At 37.5% G+C, this 17,485-nt stretch overlaps 1 protein-coding gene and 1 pseudogene across 1 annotated transcript; both read right to left on the bottom strand.

The window, feature by feature from the left end:
• Window positions 1–185: 185 nt before the first annotated feature.
• LOC121319275 (kinesin-like protein KIF3B) lies at window positions 186–9,670 on the bottom strand. Its single transcript, XM_041256532.1, has 9 exons — window positions 9,586–9,670; window positions 6,267–7,720; window positions 5,401–5,502; window positions 4,962–5,084; window positions 4,749–4,867; window positions 4,407–4,523; window positions 3,967–4,072; window positions 3,556–3,734; window positions 186–3,113 (listed from the first exon to the last, which is right to left on the bottom strand). Exons 2-9 carry the CDS (start codon window positions 7,659–7,661, stop codon window positions 3,011–3,013), a joined length of 2,244 nt encoding a protein of 747 aa, XP_041112466.1. The 5' UTR covers window positions 7,662–7,720; window positions 9,586–9,670; the 3' UTR covers window positions 186–3,010.
• A 2,755-nt stretch (window positions 9,671–12,425) lies between these two features.
• LOC121320169 overlaps window positions 12,426–17,485 on the bottom strand; it is a 41,503-nt pseudogene continuing 36,443 nt past the window's right edge.

The following is a 17,485-nucleotide window of genomic DNA, read 5'->3' as shown; positions in this document are numbered from 1 at the left end:
CAACAAAACTCAATTCCAAAATAGTTTTTATGTGTTTTGTTTTTATTTTAGCAACTGAATACATTTCCAGTGTCTTACTTAATTTAGCAGTTATTTCGCATGACGTGGTATCGATGTGTTCTGGGAATTGTAGTTGTGTTGATCAGCGTCAATAACAAATACCAATTGCTTAAATATCATTTAGTATGTTCCAGAATAATAAGTGCCCACGTTTTCCAAGTCCAGATATTGTAAATAATAGTTTTCCTGTGAAACAGCCAATAAAATTGTGTAGGGGCCCTAACACGTCCAGGCTGTTGACAGACTCGACTACCCAGGCTGCACCGCACTACGAGCCTACCAAAAATGATTATACAGCTCTCCCTGCCGTCAAAGACGTAGTACTGACAAATATTAAATTACTAACTATAGGTGTTTCCCCAAATTCAATTAGCTTTTACAAAATTAAATGTATTTATTATTTAATAAACAAGAATGCGCTTTGTTTCTCACTTGCAGTGCAATATAGAATGCGGATTTCATTTTTTCTTTTTTTTTTTAGCAATGTAGGTATTGTATATGTGAGCTGTTTTTTTTTTTTTTTTTTTTTGTCTCTTTGTGCTGTTGGGGGATTTTTCTTCTAGGTGATGGCGATAATGAGGCCTCATACTTACTGACCAGACTGTGCTCAAGCCTTTAACAGTGACATACGTAAACCAATCATATGTTTTTCTATTGTAAAACCAATAATGACATTTGTAAGATATTTATTGTTTATCTTTGCAACCTGGAACTTTTATTTAAGTAAACAGAAACTTTTCATAAAATCATGAGGGTATTTAACAACCAAAACCTGATATCAATAAAAAGTAAACCAGTTACAGCCCACATTCACTGCACCAAGTAATGACAACATTACCAAATGCAAAGACACTCTTTCTGTGAATACGTTTATAATTACCACACACGTAAATATTACTTAGGAGGCTTCAGTATGTTAACATATACAGTACCTTCTTGATAACTGTAAGAATACATGCAGGTACCGGCTTTTGAACTGGGGCTGTGTCAGTATGCTTTACTTTTATAGTATTTTACTCGTCTATGTTATTTAAAATACTCAAAATAATTTCTAACACATTCTTTATAGTCTAAGAGACATTATTACACAGAAAGGATTCATTCTCAGACACCTTGTTTTGCTTTTAATAAAAAATAAACCAAAGATAGTAAATTCAAACACAGAAGGGGATCAGCAGTTTCATCACACAGTTGGATCAGCTGAAAACAGACTTACTGCATTTTTGTACCAGGGACATGGTTAATGTGTGATTCAAACAAACACTTGTGTTTACGTGACATTTTTTACAGGATATGCAAAGGACTCTGGTTTCAGTGCAAGTGACTAATTTGAAAAGTTGATTTTTTAATAGTATTTGAACATTAAAATAAGAACTGAAAGTAGTGTCCCCCCCACCACCCCAATATTATCCTTACATGCCCAAATATTTGTAGACTCATGCTTTGATAAACAAAATTATGAACTGAGAGAAGTTAGTTGAGGATGCTGATAAGTTAGCATCTGTAAGAATCAGTTCTTTGTCCAGATTATTTTAATATTGATGCTGGACTTGAGTTTTCCCAGAATGCTACTGCACCTACATGTATATACAAGAGACTGAAGAAACAGACCTGCAAGAACGACTAGAATAAAGTATAATGGTGCGGTAACTAGAGACCTATATACGCTCAGTAAGACTGAAAAGGTCATTAACATAGTGAAACATGTAGTTCAGTGTATTGCAATATAACCCACTTGTGCATTTCTTTCCTAGTACAGTTTGGTACACAGCCAAATGTAAAGCTATCCAAAAGGTTTTTTTTTTGTTCTTTTATTTTTTTAGTGCACTTATGTACAGTTCATAAAAAAAGGATACACAAAAATGTATAGATAACCTTTAAACGATACATTCCTCAAAAATGCTGTTGTGCAGTAAACAAAAGAAACAAAAAACACAAAATTCAGTTTATCTACATTTACCTTTAAACACAAAAATCCTAATAAATTAAAGCCTATAAATCTGCATTGTTTAGTTTAAGATTTTTTTTTTTTAATACAATATATCTCCTCAGTTTATATGAGGTATCCATTCCATATATACATATACTGTATGTATGTAATAACAGGGGTAATGTCATCTAATAATAATAGCAGCAAGCAGTGGCACTATCCAAGGGTAAAGGATATAGAATTTTACCACATTTTCTATACAACTTCACCCTTGCAACCCACTTACAGATCAAGGGGCCACTTCTGTTTTGCCGTCCAGCCAATCACCTTTTTCACTTGTTGAACACAAGTAATGGTTGTTTTGAAGCTACTGGACCCGTGATGCAAGCAGCAAGCTTGGGAAGTCAATACCAGACCAGTAAGAGTTACCAAAGCACAATGACACAACCCATATCCAGCTAATTTCACTCCTTAACCCTGTGGGAGCGCAAAGGCTAATGCAGCACTCCCTATGGGTGCCAACCAAGCCGAACTCCTCTTCTGAGTACTGCTTCCAAGCTGATAACATGGACAGCCCCGTTTACAAGAAAGATCAGGGACAGTGTAACAAGATCAGAGATTTTGTCGACCACTTGCAAGCTTGTGGCTTTAGAATAAAATACAATGCCAGGCTTCAGTGCATTTCTGTGTTGACCCTGGACATTTTACAGTAGGTATCAACTCCACAGTTTTTATATACATGTTTTTTCACCTTGCAGGTAAAGTCTCTATGTTTATAATTGTTTCACTGCACTGATATCAGGAGTTACTATTTAAAAAAACAGTTTTTTAGAGATGTTTAGGATATAAATGTATTATAAACACCCCAAATTCAATTTGGGCGAGTTATTCAGTTTATATAAAACAAAAACAAACAAAAAAAAAACACAACACACACAATATCAGTGCTTTTGTGTATGCCCTGCTATTGTTGTGAAAAGTTTCAGCCCCCTCCCTCCCAACACAAAGAAAAATATGTGTTTACTTTGGAACAAGGCCACGAGATTGTGGGTAAAGTGGAGATCCTGAGTTCCCTGGGGATAAAGAGGAAGTGGGGGTGCCAGCCTTCTTTCCAGTTTTTGGCCTGATAATTAAAAAACAAATAAATATAAACTAAAATAAATAGATTACTACAATGAAATTATAGTAACACTACGTAGGTAATTCCCATACAGTATATGTAATGATTGGTCATTCTAGTTGTGATAGACATTTAATAATAATAATAATAATAATAATAATAATAATAATAATAAATCTTTATTTTTTATATAGCGCCTTTCATAGTGGACCACAATCACAAAGCGCTTTACAAGATACGAGACTAGGGTGTGTGAACTATGCATCAACTGCAGAGTCACTTACATGAACATCTCACCCGAAAGACGGAGCACAAGGAGGTTAAGTGACTTGCTCGGGGTCACACGAGTCACTGGCTGAGCTGGGATTTGAACCGGGTACCTCCTGGTTGCAAGTCCGTTTCTTTAAGCCAATGAACACAACAAAAATATATATTCATGTCTCACCTGGACTTCGATTTTTTGCTGCCAAAACTTTCAAAAGTTGAGGCATCAACCTGAATTTCATCTTCATCCTGCAGAGCAGCTTCCAGCGCTGCGGCCACCTTCGGGGCAATTGCCGGCTCTTCATACTCCCTGGTGGTACGGCTGGGCATATCCAGCTCTAACAGCAGGATATTTTCTGCCTGAGAGAGAAATGGACTGTATTTTTATCATGGCTTATGTCTTCTTTATTTGTAGAAAGAAAAAAGACTGATTACATTGGAAGGCTGGGTTCACCTCAATCGAGTATTTAAGAATTTTGATTTAATTTCTTTAATTTAAACACCTTTTGACTCAGAAGTGCCAGAATTATTAGAGCCTACAGTTTTCTGTACATTAAAATTCCACTTCAGACATTCTAATACTCATCCTTACCCTGTATCTAGCCTCAGTTCTCATCATCATTGACATTCTGGCATGGTGGCTCAGGGGCCTTTTGTAGCCCACAGCAGAGACAGGTCTTGTCATCATCTGCTGATTGCTAAGAGAAAGTTCAGGTTATAATCATCATAATAGACACTATCATTTTATACTGAGCTATGAAATAATTGCAGTCTATTGTAGGTTGATATGCTACTGTAGGTAAATAAAACCACAGTCCATAGTTACACTCCTATATTTTTACAACCAGCATCGCTCAATGGCAGAGCACACAGAAGCGTGTGCCTTGGTAAAAATAAAAACCTCAACACAATGGTAAAAAGGTAATTATGACGTTTAGAAGGTCAGTTTCAGTGCTGTGTTTTCCCAGGTACAGGTGCATAGATATGCAAATCTAACTATTAGCCAATGAATGGACTGGTTTTCAAACTTACTCTTCAATGCGAGTTATGGGGTGCAATTTCCATCGATCCTCCTCCTCATCAAAAAATGCCCTGTTTGTGATCTTACTCTTCTCTTCCATTGGGATGAAGTTCTCGATTATAAGGTGCCTGAAATACACAGAGTTATTAACATTAAACTGTTGCTCGCCCCCGTTTACGTTTCCTCATTATTTTAAAACAACTTACCAACCAAATCAGAATATTTCGTGTATGTTGTCAATAACTTCCACGGCATTTTAAATTTCAGACCCACCCCCCCCAGCCACCCCATTTCATCTTCTGTCTAGGCATTATTAAAACAATGATAATTGACCCATCTTTCTAATTACATACTTCAGTTTGAGTTCCCTGGTGAGCTCATTCTGCGTTTGTTCCATTTCTTGTCTCTCTTTAATGTGCTCTTCCTGTAGATCATGGATCTCTGCTTTCACTGCCTGCAGCTTAGCAAACAGCTATGAGAGGCAGAAAAAACTACTGTAAACAATATAAATATAAACCACATTATTGTCCTATTGATTGTTTAACACGTTCACTTGGCACCCATACCTTTTTTAGCTTCTTGGTTTTTATGTCGACTTCTTGTTGTAGAGAACTGTAGGTTTCTTTCAGTTCCAAGGTCTCTTCATCACGACAATCCATCTGCTGCTGCATCTCCCGCTCTCGTCGTTTCTGTTCACAAACACGTCAATTTGAACTTGAGTGGTTTAAAACACAAAACTTTTTGCAATGGCGAAAACACTGCAAAACCGCAATGTCATCAGAATTCAAAATTAGTTGAGCGCCCAGATGAAAAACAAATATGATCAATATGCAGATGGATGAAATGGGCCCTGTAACATGGGACATTAACAAAACCACAATTAGGATTCCGTAGTGTAAAAACATTTCTAATTAACTATATTAAAACAGCAAAGGAACCTTTTCTCACAAATGTTGATCTAGAGATTAACAGATTTTTTTTTTTTTTTTTTTTTTTTTTTTTTACCTGCTCTGCAATTTCTTGTCGTTTCTGCTCCAGTACTTTTTGTTGTTCATTTGTATGATCAACAATATTTTTACCTCCAACAAGTAACTTACTCTCCATAGCCTAAAGAAAATATAAAAAGATTGATCAATGGAAACATTCTGATAATATTGTTTTTTCATAGAAGCTTATAAGTTTGATCTGCTACTGTATCTGTTTGCTAGTCTAATTGATACGTACAATGAGTACCAATTCATAGTGTCTATTAAAGATTGTTTTAGAGTATGTACTGTATATTTAGGCCTATATCAAGTGTAATAAAGTACAGACTACGATACAGAGGAATTAGCAGATTAATAAGACTAGAACTCACCAACATCGATGCTACTAAAAAGTAATGTGTTGCTATTTTAGCTGTCTGGAAACATACAAAACGATCCACACTATATAACTTCTAATCAAGGCAAAAAAAAAGGTACAACCAGGGAATCTGGCACATTTATGCTTTGAAACAGCCTACATTTAATCAGAGTAGAAAGTGCCTCAAGTCATGACATGCATATTCTCTTACTAAATAAAATTACCACCAAACAATGCACCATGTGACTCGATGCTTCCAACCTCTTACAGTGGCACGTGATTACATTTTTAATTAAACGCATCCATGAAAGGAGGTTAATTTAGATGCACACTCTGCTCAGAGTTCCTCAGCAACATGTTATACTAGCTATTAACCAATAAGAAAACCTGAAGATACAAGATGAGACCTAAAAGCACAAATTCCCCAGGCTTTCCAGTTTTGTTTGCCTTGACAGCTGAAAGCTTTAAAAAAAAAAAAACACACACACATTCTAAAACTATATACTCTCCCTCCCTCCCTCCCTCACCTTCACTTTGGACGACAGCATCTCACTGGCTTCCTTTTCTCTTTTCAAGTCTTCCATCTTTCTCTCCTTCTCTTTCAGCAGCTTCAGTTTCTCCTCTGCCACCAAGCTGTGGTCCTCCTGGATGGCCTTCCTCTCCTTTTCAAGCTTTTCTTGCTGCTCTCGCCAGTAATCCGAGTCATCCTTGTCATCTACTTCCACCTCATCCTCACCCTCTTCGTCCAGCTCCTCTCCTCCGTCCCCCACATGCCTCCGCTGGCTCTTCTTACTCCTCTTCCCCGATCTCTTCTCCAGTTGAGCCTTCAAGCGAGCTATCTCTTCCTGAAACTCCCGCAGCAGGGCGTCTTTGGGGTCCTCATTCACTTTGGGTTTGTTCTTGATGTTTTTAGCCCGGTTGGCATAGCGCAACGTTGTTAGGGTCTCTTCAACATTGTAAGAGGCTGGGCCAACGTTGGCAACCATGACTGTCCTGGCATTGCCTCCCAAGGAGTCCTGAAGCAAACGGGTGAGTTTGGAATCACGGTACGGGATGTGGGTGCTCTTGCCATCCACAAGGGCAGATATCACGTTTCCCAAAGCTGAAAGGGACAAGTTGATCTTAGTTGCTTCCTTTAACCTTTCCCCCTGGGCTCCTGTTTTGGTTTGACGTTCACTGCCTGCGAGGTCTACCAGGTTGAGTTTTCCTACTCTAATGTGATTCTCCCCATCAAGTCCCAATTCGCTGCACTCAATGGTTATCAAAAAAATAGCATGTGATCGAGAACTGTGCTCGTTCATGTTGGTGGCTCCCACTGACCGGTTCTGATTGCCGACATTCATGACATGTTCGATTTCTTTAACACTTTTGGTAACAAAAGACGACAAATCTTTTACATAAACACCGGTATCAGGCCTTTCTTTTAGCTCCAGTCTTTTGGCTTGGTCTTTTGATAACAAGTCTCTAATCTCCTCTTGATAAATTTCCAAATATGAAGCTCTAACAAGGTACTGTTGGTTCTGGGACCTGGAAATGTGTGTGAATATATGCTCAAAGGAATTAGGGATGACTCCTTTCCTCTCTGGGTCATTACGCACCCCCTCCATTGTGTACGTTTTCCCAGTACCCGTCTGGCCATATGCAAATATAGTGCCATTAAAACCCAGGAGGACGGAATCTACCAGAGGCCGGAATGTCTCATCGTACAGTTCCAACTGCTTAGAATTCCAGTCATACACAGAATCAAAAGTGAAGGTCTTGGGCAGCTCATTGGGCATCCCCCTAGGATTCTTCACAGAGATCTGTCCCAATTTCACATCAACAGAAACTACTCTATCAAATCTAGCAGAAGTCTCTTTCTCATTCATTGGCCGGCATCTGACAACCACCTTCACTGTCTCTGCGCTTTTCATTTTGGACATTTTGACGAATAGTGCTTCTTGGGTTTTATTTCACAGTGATTGTTGTCCTATTTCAAGACCTTAAAAAAAAAAAAAATCATAAAACGAATGGTATTTTATCCTGCATGAGCAATATTGACACAAAAAAAGAAAATAACACTATAAAATCATTGCCTTCAGTACAATATGCAGCTTTCAGAATTGCAATACCAACATGAGCCTACATAACAATTTATTAGACCATGACCTTTTGATGCTAGCAAATTTAATTTAAAAAAGCCTGCTGGTAATGAACTGGGGAGCAAATATTAGCTGATGCTTTATACTAAAAGATTTGCTTGGTCACAGTCAATTGGGTGTGATGCCTTACAAAAATAAAAAAAACAAATCTAAAATGAAAAATTTGCCATCTATTAGCAATAAAAGATAATTTCAGGTTACAGATTAAATGCACTATCATAAGCAATAATAAAATTATAGCTAAATACCCTGGGGTGAACCTGCTGGGTAATATGTTAATGTCTGATATCAATACATCCATCTGTTCTTGTCTGCAGTTTTAGATACAGTAGTGCAAAGATAGATTTAATACTCTTATTAAAATCATCCTTTATTGATGGGTTATGGCATGTAGTTTATTTGCCTCAACATGAACACATTAGCTTGCATCATCAACAATACATCGTTTTCTTACTTATGGTTGTCACATAAAAAGACTACAGGAAAGAAAACATCTTTACAAAGAGAAACCAAAAGGGTTTTTTCAACACCAACTGTCTATACTGAAAAAGAACCCTCTAATGTCCAAGACCGGATTAAAAAGGAAATGACAGTAGCCCGCATGTCAAAAATTACCTTAGTTACAGTATTTTGGAAAAAGAAATGTACAAAGTAATTTGAATACATTCATTAGGCTATTTAATTTTTTTTTTTTTAATCATCAACCTTGTGAATAAATGTATCAATGATTACAATTTAAAAAAAAAAAGAAAGAAAAAAACGATATACTAAAGCAATGCCAAGAAACTGAGCATTTGTTTCAGCATTTGTTTTTCCACAACACCCTGTTTATAACACCATTAGAATGTAGACTGGTGTAATAATTGGTTTGTCAGTCGATTGAATGAATGAATGGCTGTTTGGTTACTTGGTGTATTGACTTTGAATACAGTAGTTCACGGGTAAGCTTTCCAATTAAACATACGAGAGCCTTCATTCTTAAATTCACATTTAAGGTTTCAGCAGAGTACTGGTGGTAACAAATCAAAACCCTGCATAGGCACAACAATACAAGTCTTTATTAAATTTAACAAATGTGTGTGTGTGTGTGTAAAAACAATACCGCACAAACGGACTACTCACATTGTTATCGGCTGTAAATGTTGTATACCTTCGAGAATACTGAACACAAACAACAAAGACATTTGCTGTACACTATTCGACACTTTATATTTGATCAAAAACGATCAAAATCAATAAAAAGGAATTTGTGTTGAGCATGTAATTATTGTACGATAATGCATGTGACTAAATAATAAAATACTGGAGTGTCAGACAAGATTCACAATTATTTGTCGACCATTGTCAAAATGTATTGTAATAAATATCTAGAACGTTAAAGACCCCCACGAAAAATAGACATACATATTCGAGACTTCTTAAACATTAAGTCGTTCTACAATAACATAATATTATCTTACAGAAGCAACCCCTTAGAGAGATGACTGAAAGGACAAAAAAATAATCAAAACAGGTTTACCTCAGCAACCTACCCAAGCGGCCTAGCAACGGCAAAACAAATTCATTTTGTGAAAAACCAAAACAGGGCCAAGCCCGGCTATCCCTCTTAAAACTGTCAAAAAGCTTATAACCCTGTGACATTTTGTTTTTTAAAAACCGTCAACCAACGATAAAGCAGAGATAGTTACGTTTAATTTAGCGTTACCTGCTGTTCGGACTCTCTCCGCCGTCAGCCATTACTGAATACACTGCCTCTACTGTCCCGGATTGAAGGAACTTCCTTAGAGACCAACTGATTTGAACTGAACCTACACAATTTATACAGTACGATATGCTTGCCAGCTGAGCCTAAACGCAAATATGAACTAATAGTTTATATGCAAGTTATGGCTTTTGTATTGTATAAATATTATTGGTGCGTAGCACAAACGTATTACAGGATTCACATTGTCGGCTATTATGGATGCCTGGAAGGAAGTTATTCAATGAAGAATCTAAACCACATTTAAACTAAACACAGATGCATACTGTTTTTAGAATTATAATATTGATCACGTTTAATATTAATTTAGTCTTTTTATCGAGTTTGTACTTCTTCCACAAATTAAATCATTTGAAATGTGTATGGCGTTAAGTTTTTAGTATTATTATTATTATTATTATTATTATTATTATTATTATTATTTTATTACCTTGTTGTGTCATGTCCACACTGTATTATGGACGCCTGTGTTTGCAAGTTTGTCTGAGTTAACTCCTAAAAATGATACAAACAAAAGAAACATAAATAAATAGAAATGTATACCCCTCATATAAAACATATATTACTCAACAACCTTGCATTTTCCCTCACAGTATTTACTGTAGTATGCTATAGGAAACAAATGTTTTTTTTTGTTTTTTTTTAGTGTTATTACTTTCCAAACTACCGTAACTTTTGTAAGAAATTCTGATCAACACCTACTGTATACTGATTACACTAAAACACACACTTTATATATACAAGAACTAAGACTGATGACAAATGTACTTAATGTAAAAACAGCAGAAAACATGGATTTCAAAATGATCTTTTCTCATTTATTTAAATTACAAAATGTTTACAAATCAAAGTATGGATTTTCCTTATTTAGACCAATCTTACCCATACCCCACTTAAATGTAAATTAATTAAGAGCACGTGAAACCGTATAGAAACTGCGAGGTGAAGAAAAATAACAAAAAAAAAAGAACAATATCTGTATTTCTTACTGAGAAGTATTTTTTTAATGACTTTATAACAACTAACTGTGAAACACAGTACAAATCAAAAGTAAAAAAGTTATTTATTCCATAATTGAATCGAATAAAATGCAGTTGTAGTGTTCTGTTTGTTCTGATTTTGAATACAGATATGTATAAATTTCATGTTGTTTCTGACTGACCCCTATTCTTTTTTTCTTACAACTTGGTTCTATTTTCACGTGACATGTTTTTGTTAGATATTAGCAGTCAATAGTTTTATATTTATTAAACACTGAATTCCCACAAGAAGTAAAATATATATATATATATATATATATATATATATATATATATATATATTACACACACACACACACACACACACACACACACACAGTGGCTTGCAAAAGTATTCAGACCCCTGACCAATTCTCTCTTATTACTGTTTCGTTCTGTTCAATATTTTTTTTTTAAAACACTTAAACTCAAAATCAATTATTGTAAGGTGACATTGGTTTTATGTTGGGAAATATTTTTAAGAAAAATAAAAAACTGAAATATCTTGCTTGCATAAGTATTCAACCCCCACACATTAATATTTGGTAGAGCCACCTTTCGCTGCAACAGCTTTAAGTCTTATGTACCAGCTTTGCACACAGTGTCGGAGTGATTTTGGCCCATTCTTCTTGGCAGATTTGTTCCGGTTGGTTGGACGATGCTTGTGGACCACAATTTTCAAATAGTGCCACAGATTCTCAATGGGATTGAGATCAGGACTTTGACTGGGCCACTGTAGGACATTCACCTTTTTGTTCTTGAGCCACTCCAATGTTGCTTTGGCCTTGTGCTTGGGATCATTGTCCTGCTGAAAGGTGAATTTCATCCCAAGCTTTATTTTTTTAGCAGACTGAAGCAGATTCTCTTGCAGTATTTTCCAGGATTTTGCTCCATCCATTCTTCCTTCAATTGTAACAAGATGCCCAGTCCCTGCTGATGAGAAGCATCCCCACAGCATAATGCTGCCACCACCATACTTCACTGTAGGGATGGTGTGTCTTGAGGCATGGGCAGTGTTAGGTTTGTGCCACACACAGTGCTTTGAGTTTTGGCCAAAAAGCTCTATCTTGGTCTCATCTGACCACAAAACCTTTTCCCACATCACAGCTGGGTCACCCTCTTGCTTTCTGGCAAACTCCAGACATGCTTTCAGATGGTGCTTTTTGAGTAATAGATTCTTTCTTGCCATCCTCCAATACATGCCAGTGTTATGCAGAGCTCTTGATATGGTTGACTGGTGCACCATTTTCTTGGCAGTGCCTGGGTGGTGTGATACAGCTTCCACTTCCTGATTATTGATCCAACTGTGCTCACTGGGATATCCAAACAATTGGATATTATTTTGTACCCTTTCCCTAATCTATGCATTTGTATTACTTTATCTCTAACTTCTGTAGAATGCTCTTTGGTCTTCATTTTCCTTCAGATTCACAGCCTTACCAATGATCCTTCAACAGTGGGGTTTTTATCCAGAAAATGTGACAGCAACTTTAATGGTTTACAGGTAGAGGCCAATGGTAAGGTAATTGTCTCCTCGTTTGGGCAATTTCTTTCATCGGTGCAAACTGGGAGCTTCTACAGCATAGGGGTTGAATACTTATGCAAGCAAGATATTTCAGTTTTTTATTTTTCTTAAAAATATTTCCCAACATAAAACCAATGTCACCTTACCATAATTGATTCTGAGTTTCAGTTTTTAAAAATAAAATATCAAACAGAACGAAATTTCAGTGTACCATTTGTAATTCAGTAATATGAGAGAATTGGTCAGGGGTCTGAATACTTTTGCAAGCCACTGTATATATATGTGCCCTATCCATTAGGTCCGTTCACTCAGTCTCTTGGTGTAATCACAACACATTACACTGCATTTGCATCCTCTTTGTATATATTATCAGATTTCAACCTAAATAAGACAACCATTTCTGTGAAAAACTACACCCTTTCTGCTCATAGTGCAAACACGCACATTGGGGTGCACTACATTAAGGAATTAACAGCTGAATGTGGCTTTTACTTGGACAGACTAAAGGAGAGTGCTGTGCAAATCATTCACAAAGTGGGCTAAACATGACAAGTGCAACTATTATTAGCAGGAAGAAGATTGGTTTCCTACATCGATACGCCTGTCAGCTTACACCTCTCAGAAAGGTTTCCAGCTCCACTGAAAAGTGCTATCTCTTCAAATTGTTTCTTGTGAGCCTTTTAAGAGCGGCTGAAGGATATATATAAAAATACTTTAAATAAAATGTAGCTGCTTCAGAATAAAAAGTCTAAAAAATTCACTATTATGCAGTGGATATAAAATGCACCTACCACCTAAGCTTTTCTTCTCTATGGTTAAGATCAGATAAAGTTCACAGTAAAACCCGGAATGGCACAAACTGCTATGCATGTGATGGATGTGAAGTCATTCATATTCTGGCTATTTCTGTTTTCAGCAACTGATTGCAATGCTTACTGACAACCTTCCTGCTAAGTCCCCTTTTGCACAATAAAGAGGAGATGTTACAATTGGAAAAGTGGTCTTGTTGGAAGAATATTGCTCAAACCTAACAGATTGCATGACCAGGAACTACAATAGGAACACTTCTATCTGTTTTATGTTCTTGTAAAAATGAAAAATCCCACCAGATGCAAGATAATACAGTTGTTACTCTGCAGACCGCAAACGTGTTTTCTAGAATATAAAATATATAAATATATATAGACTACAAATTCATTCTACTTCAGACTGATGTTACATATTTTGTCCTTCCCTGTTAATACTTCTTTTTAATTGACTGGCCCTATCAAAGGTTAAAAATTCTAAAGTTCATCTTTTTTCTTTGCAAGGTAATCCATTCCAAAAAAGGAAGACGGCTTGCTGTGAACGTCCCGCTCTCGCTTCACAAAAGCAGTGAAGGAGGAAGCACAGTTCCCAATGAAGTGATCAGCCTGCCCTAGGATATACAGGTCCACGTGGGCCACCTCTGGTTGCAGACTCACGACTTTAACCTTAAAAAACAGAACAGAAGAGAAGTTAGACAAAGCATGAGGACCTCTTCAAGAGTAATGCATTATAGCCATGTAGGTTAGGGCTAGCACATTTTTCATCAATGCCTTCAAATATTTATACAGGTCGGTTCACCCAGATTGTATATCTTGTTCACAAGAGCCTCCTGTTGGCTTCTCTGCTCTGGATTCATAAGACTTAAACAGGGATCAAATAAAAATCCAAATAAACATGTAACCTTTACACAGAGATGAATGATCAGAGCTAAAGTAAATGTTATAGCTAAAAGAACATGCAAATTAGAGAGACACACACACACTCCCAACACCTCAAATTATTAAAGCATTCCCCGTCTCATGCTGTAAAACACAAGACCTTTCACCTTTAGGGCTATTTCTTTGCACCACAGCTTTTACTTCGAATGTCCATGCAGAAATGTCACAATACTGTATAGCTGGACACCTGAAACAAAATATCATCAGCCTCAGTTGGCTTTCTTTTGTCGGGTCATCACTATTTAGGTACATAATGTTTTGACGCCCAGACAGCCAACAACCTAACTTTGCAGCATAAACATCCTAATACTTTCTGGAAGCCAGGTATTTGAAAACCTAGCTAATACTGCGATGAACTCACCTTTCCCTTGAACAGTTGCTCAATCTCCTTGCTGTGGGATTCAGTCAGTTGCGATGTAGACAGACTTGCCATTGATCTTCTTCACCCAGAGTTTGAGGGCTCGCTGGATCTCCTTCAGGTCTGGCAGGCACATGTTCTTGGTGAGAGGGGTGGCGGTGTTCCGGTTATACCCGACACACTGAGGCGATGCCATGAAGTGAGGTCCTGTTTTGTCATCCTTCAACAGCTCACAGGCCTTTTGCTGTCAGAAAGAAAATCCTGCTCATAACTCCTGTATCCAGTAATCTCCTCTGGTCTACCCTCCTCTATCTCACTGCTCAAACCTCATTAAAACTGACAGTTATTTCAAAATTACCCACAAGGTGTAGAAGACATATCATGACTAAGGCTACAATTTTGGCACGGTCATTTTTAAAACCAAGAATTCACGGAAAGGTCACCAAACAATGTAGTTTCAGTAACATCAACATACACAAGAGCTTTTTAATAGTACACCAAAACCAATAATATAATGACTATCGCTTTTGACTACGGACAAGTTTAAATGTTACTTTAGAGTACAAAACTTACAGTACATACTTCAAACCGACAATTTCTGGTTGGAGTCAAGGGTTTTCAACCCTATGTGACAAGTCATAATGACATCATCTACAATCTTGAGATGTGCAAGTTTTTTGGAAAGGCCTACAGACTTAACAGATCACCAAACCTTTCACCTGTCATTCTGAAATACTTCTCACTATCTCATACCTGCAATACTCTAATTAATGTTTAAAATTCTCCCGTTCGGATTCTCTATTTGTTGAGAGGACAGATGTGCCAATGACACAAGCATCCACAACGTTTTAGAATTTTCACATCTTAGCCTTAATGTATTATGTATTGTTTTTTACTGTATCGTGTAAAGAGCTTTGTGATGGTGGTCCACTATGAAAGGTGCTATATAAAATAGATTGATTGATTGAATGACTTCGCTTGAGCAGTTATAAAGAAAGCCTCTGTAAGTCGGTAAACATCTGTTCTCTGATGCATCTGTTCTTCGATCTTTGCAGAAAAAAAAGCTCGCTCACAATTTTTTGCTATTTAGAGGTCACCATACACAGCTACACATAAATGCTGCGTGCATACGCAACCAAACAATTTACAGATCATCGCAGATTTGTATTTTCACTGCATTACATACTGCATTTTTTTTAAGGAAATAAAGGAAGCGCCTCATCAAATGTATTTTTATATCCATTGCCAAGATTTCAAAGACTTTATTCAAAGTCTTCATGACCTCTGTGACAAACTAATAGCCTTAATCATGAGGTGTCAGATATTCACACAGATTTACATACTACAAACTTGAAAGCATCACCAGAAAGTACTACCGGCAGTAACCCTGCATTGCACAGGTTCAAAAATGGTCAAATATGATTAAATCATATCTGAAAGTTGAGGAGTGTCCTGTATACTGGATTATGCACCATCTGGACCACCAAATTGAATGTCCCACATATGTTACTGCTAGCTGTGTTGTCATAATCTAGTATACAGGACAGGAGCATTCAAATGTCTCACTCCACGATTCAAATGTTACCACCTCCTGGGTAAACAGAAACCGTAACTTAGTGTTTTGATACATTTATGTATGTAGCCGAGACATGATTTTGCTTTGGCCAATGCTCCTAAATGTTCTTTTTTTTTTGTAATTTGATTAATTTGCTTGCATTGGTTGTATTCATTTGAATGTGTGTGTTTGTTTGTATAACATGCCTCCTTCTTGACCAGGTCTCCCTCGAAAAAGAGATTTTAATCTCAATGGGACTTTCCTGGGTACATTACTTTGTTTTTATATTACTAAGTATAATTCCATAATTGCTTTGTTGAAAACTGCAATTTGCCACTGCACCTCACCATAGCGCAACTGTTTCCCACTGGAACCCCACAGTCTCTGCCAGGGTGCTTACCCAATCAGAGCCGATCCTCAGATGGATCCCCACGTATGGTCGGATGAGCAGGGAGTCGATATAGCCCTCTCCTTCCTGAACCATGTGGTCAGCCCACACCACGTAGCGCTGCAGGGGCACATGCTCCTCCAGGACTGGGAACTGAGCTGGGGCTCCGGGCAGAGCTAGGACCGGGTGCTCTGAAGGAGGAAACCTAGACGTGGAGAGAGGTTTCTTACACAGTCTGTAGGAGGTTCTGGAATCTTTCAAGGGTTACACTGCAGGAGAGAGCAGCCCTGATAGTTAGATGTTATATCTTTAGGTAACACAGTGGCTTTTAATACTGTCCCGGCCAACCAAAAAACCCCCAGATAGAATAGAACAACAATGCATATCAAGAATTCTACCCCACACCATGGAGTCTTGTGTTCCTGTGAGCTCAGATGATGGGAGTTGGAGGTAAAAGGCAGCCAAAGTTACTGATATACTTGCTTTTTAGTCCACTGTTGCTTGTAGTAAGTAGAAAAGGAAATGCTTGGAAAGAGCAGACTTGTCAAAGTCCACATCAAACTGGTCCCAGAATGGACCGAATGGATTCCCCTCCTGCAACAAAAAAACAGTAACAATTTAAACATCATATAATAATTCGAATTACCGTCATACCCTGTGGATATTTTTGAGCAAAGGTACATTGGAAAGCATAACTACATTACTAGTATTACAAGAAAGAGGTGCAGTACCACCAAATATGCTCTAGGTGACAGTCTTATGCTACTAACTTACTTGGACTTGCTTTTAAATAATGAAATACAGTAAAGAGACTTTCTGTTAGAGATCCAGATTTTCATAGCTTTGGTACAAAAGGAGCCACACTATTTTCAAGAGGCTGTATTCTGATCGCTGGCTGTCTGGATCAATTTAATAGCCCCGGAACGTGTTTCTGCTGAATGGATATGCAACCTATCAGCACATCCTATCAGCGTTGAACTATCATATAGTGGATATAACCACGTTTGTCTGAAAAGCACAGAGCTTCTGTAGGGTACACTGGAGGGCAGGCTGATATGCTCTTTGCTATTTTCTTTACCTTCATGGGGCAGCTCTTTTTGTCAGGGCTCCTTTTGGCTGCTGCATCGTAACAGTATGCTACTCGGTCCCCAGGGGGCCAGCGTCCGCATGAACTCCTCCATACTAATGACTCGGTGATACTGAAGCAGGGGCTCCAGCTGGAAGAACTCGCTGTAAGGAACGTGCAAATGTTG

Source organism: Polyodon spathula, chromosome 8 (assembly GCF_017654505.1).
Source record: "Polyodon spathula isolate WHYD16114869_AA chromosome 8, ASM1765450v1, whole genome shotgun sequence".
NCBI classification, from domain to species: domain Eukaryota; kingdom Metazoa; phylum Chordata; class Actinopteri; order Acipenseriformes; family Polyodontidae; genus Polyodon; species Polyodon spathula.
The sequence above is the reverse complement of the archived record's forward strand: the minus strand, read 5'-3'. Positions and strand labels throughout refer to the sequence as shown.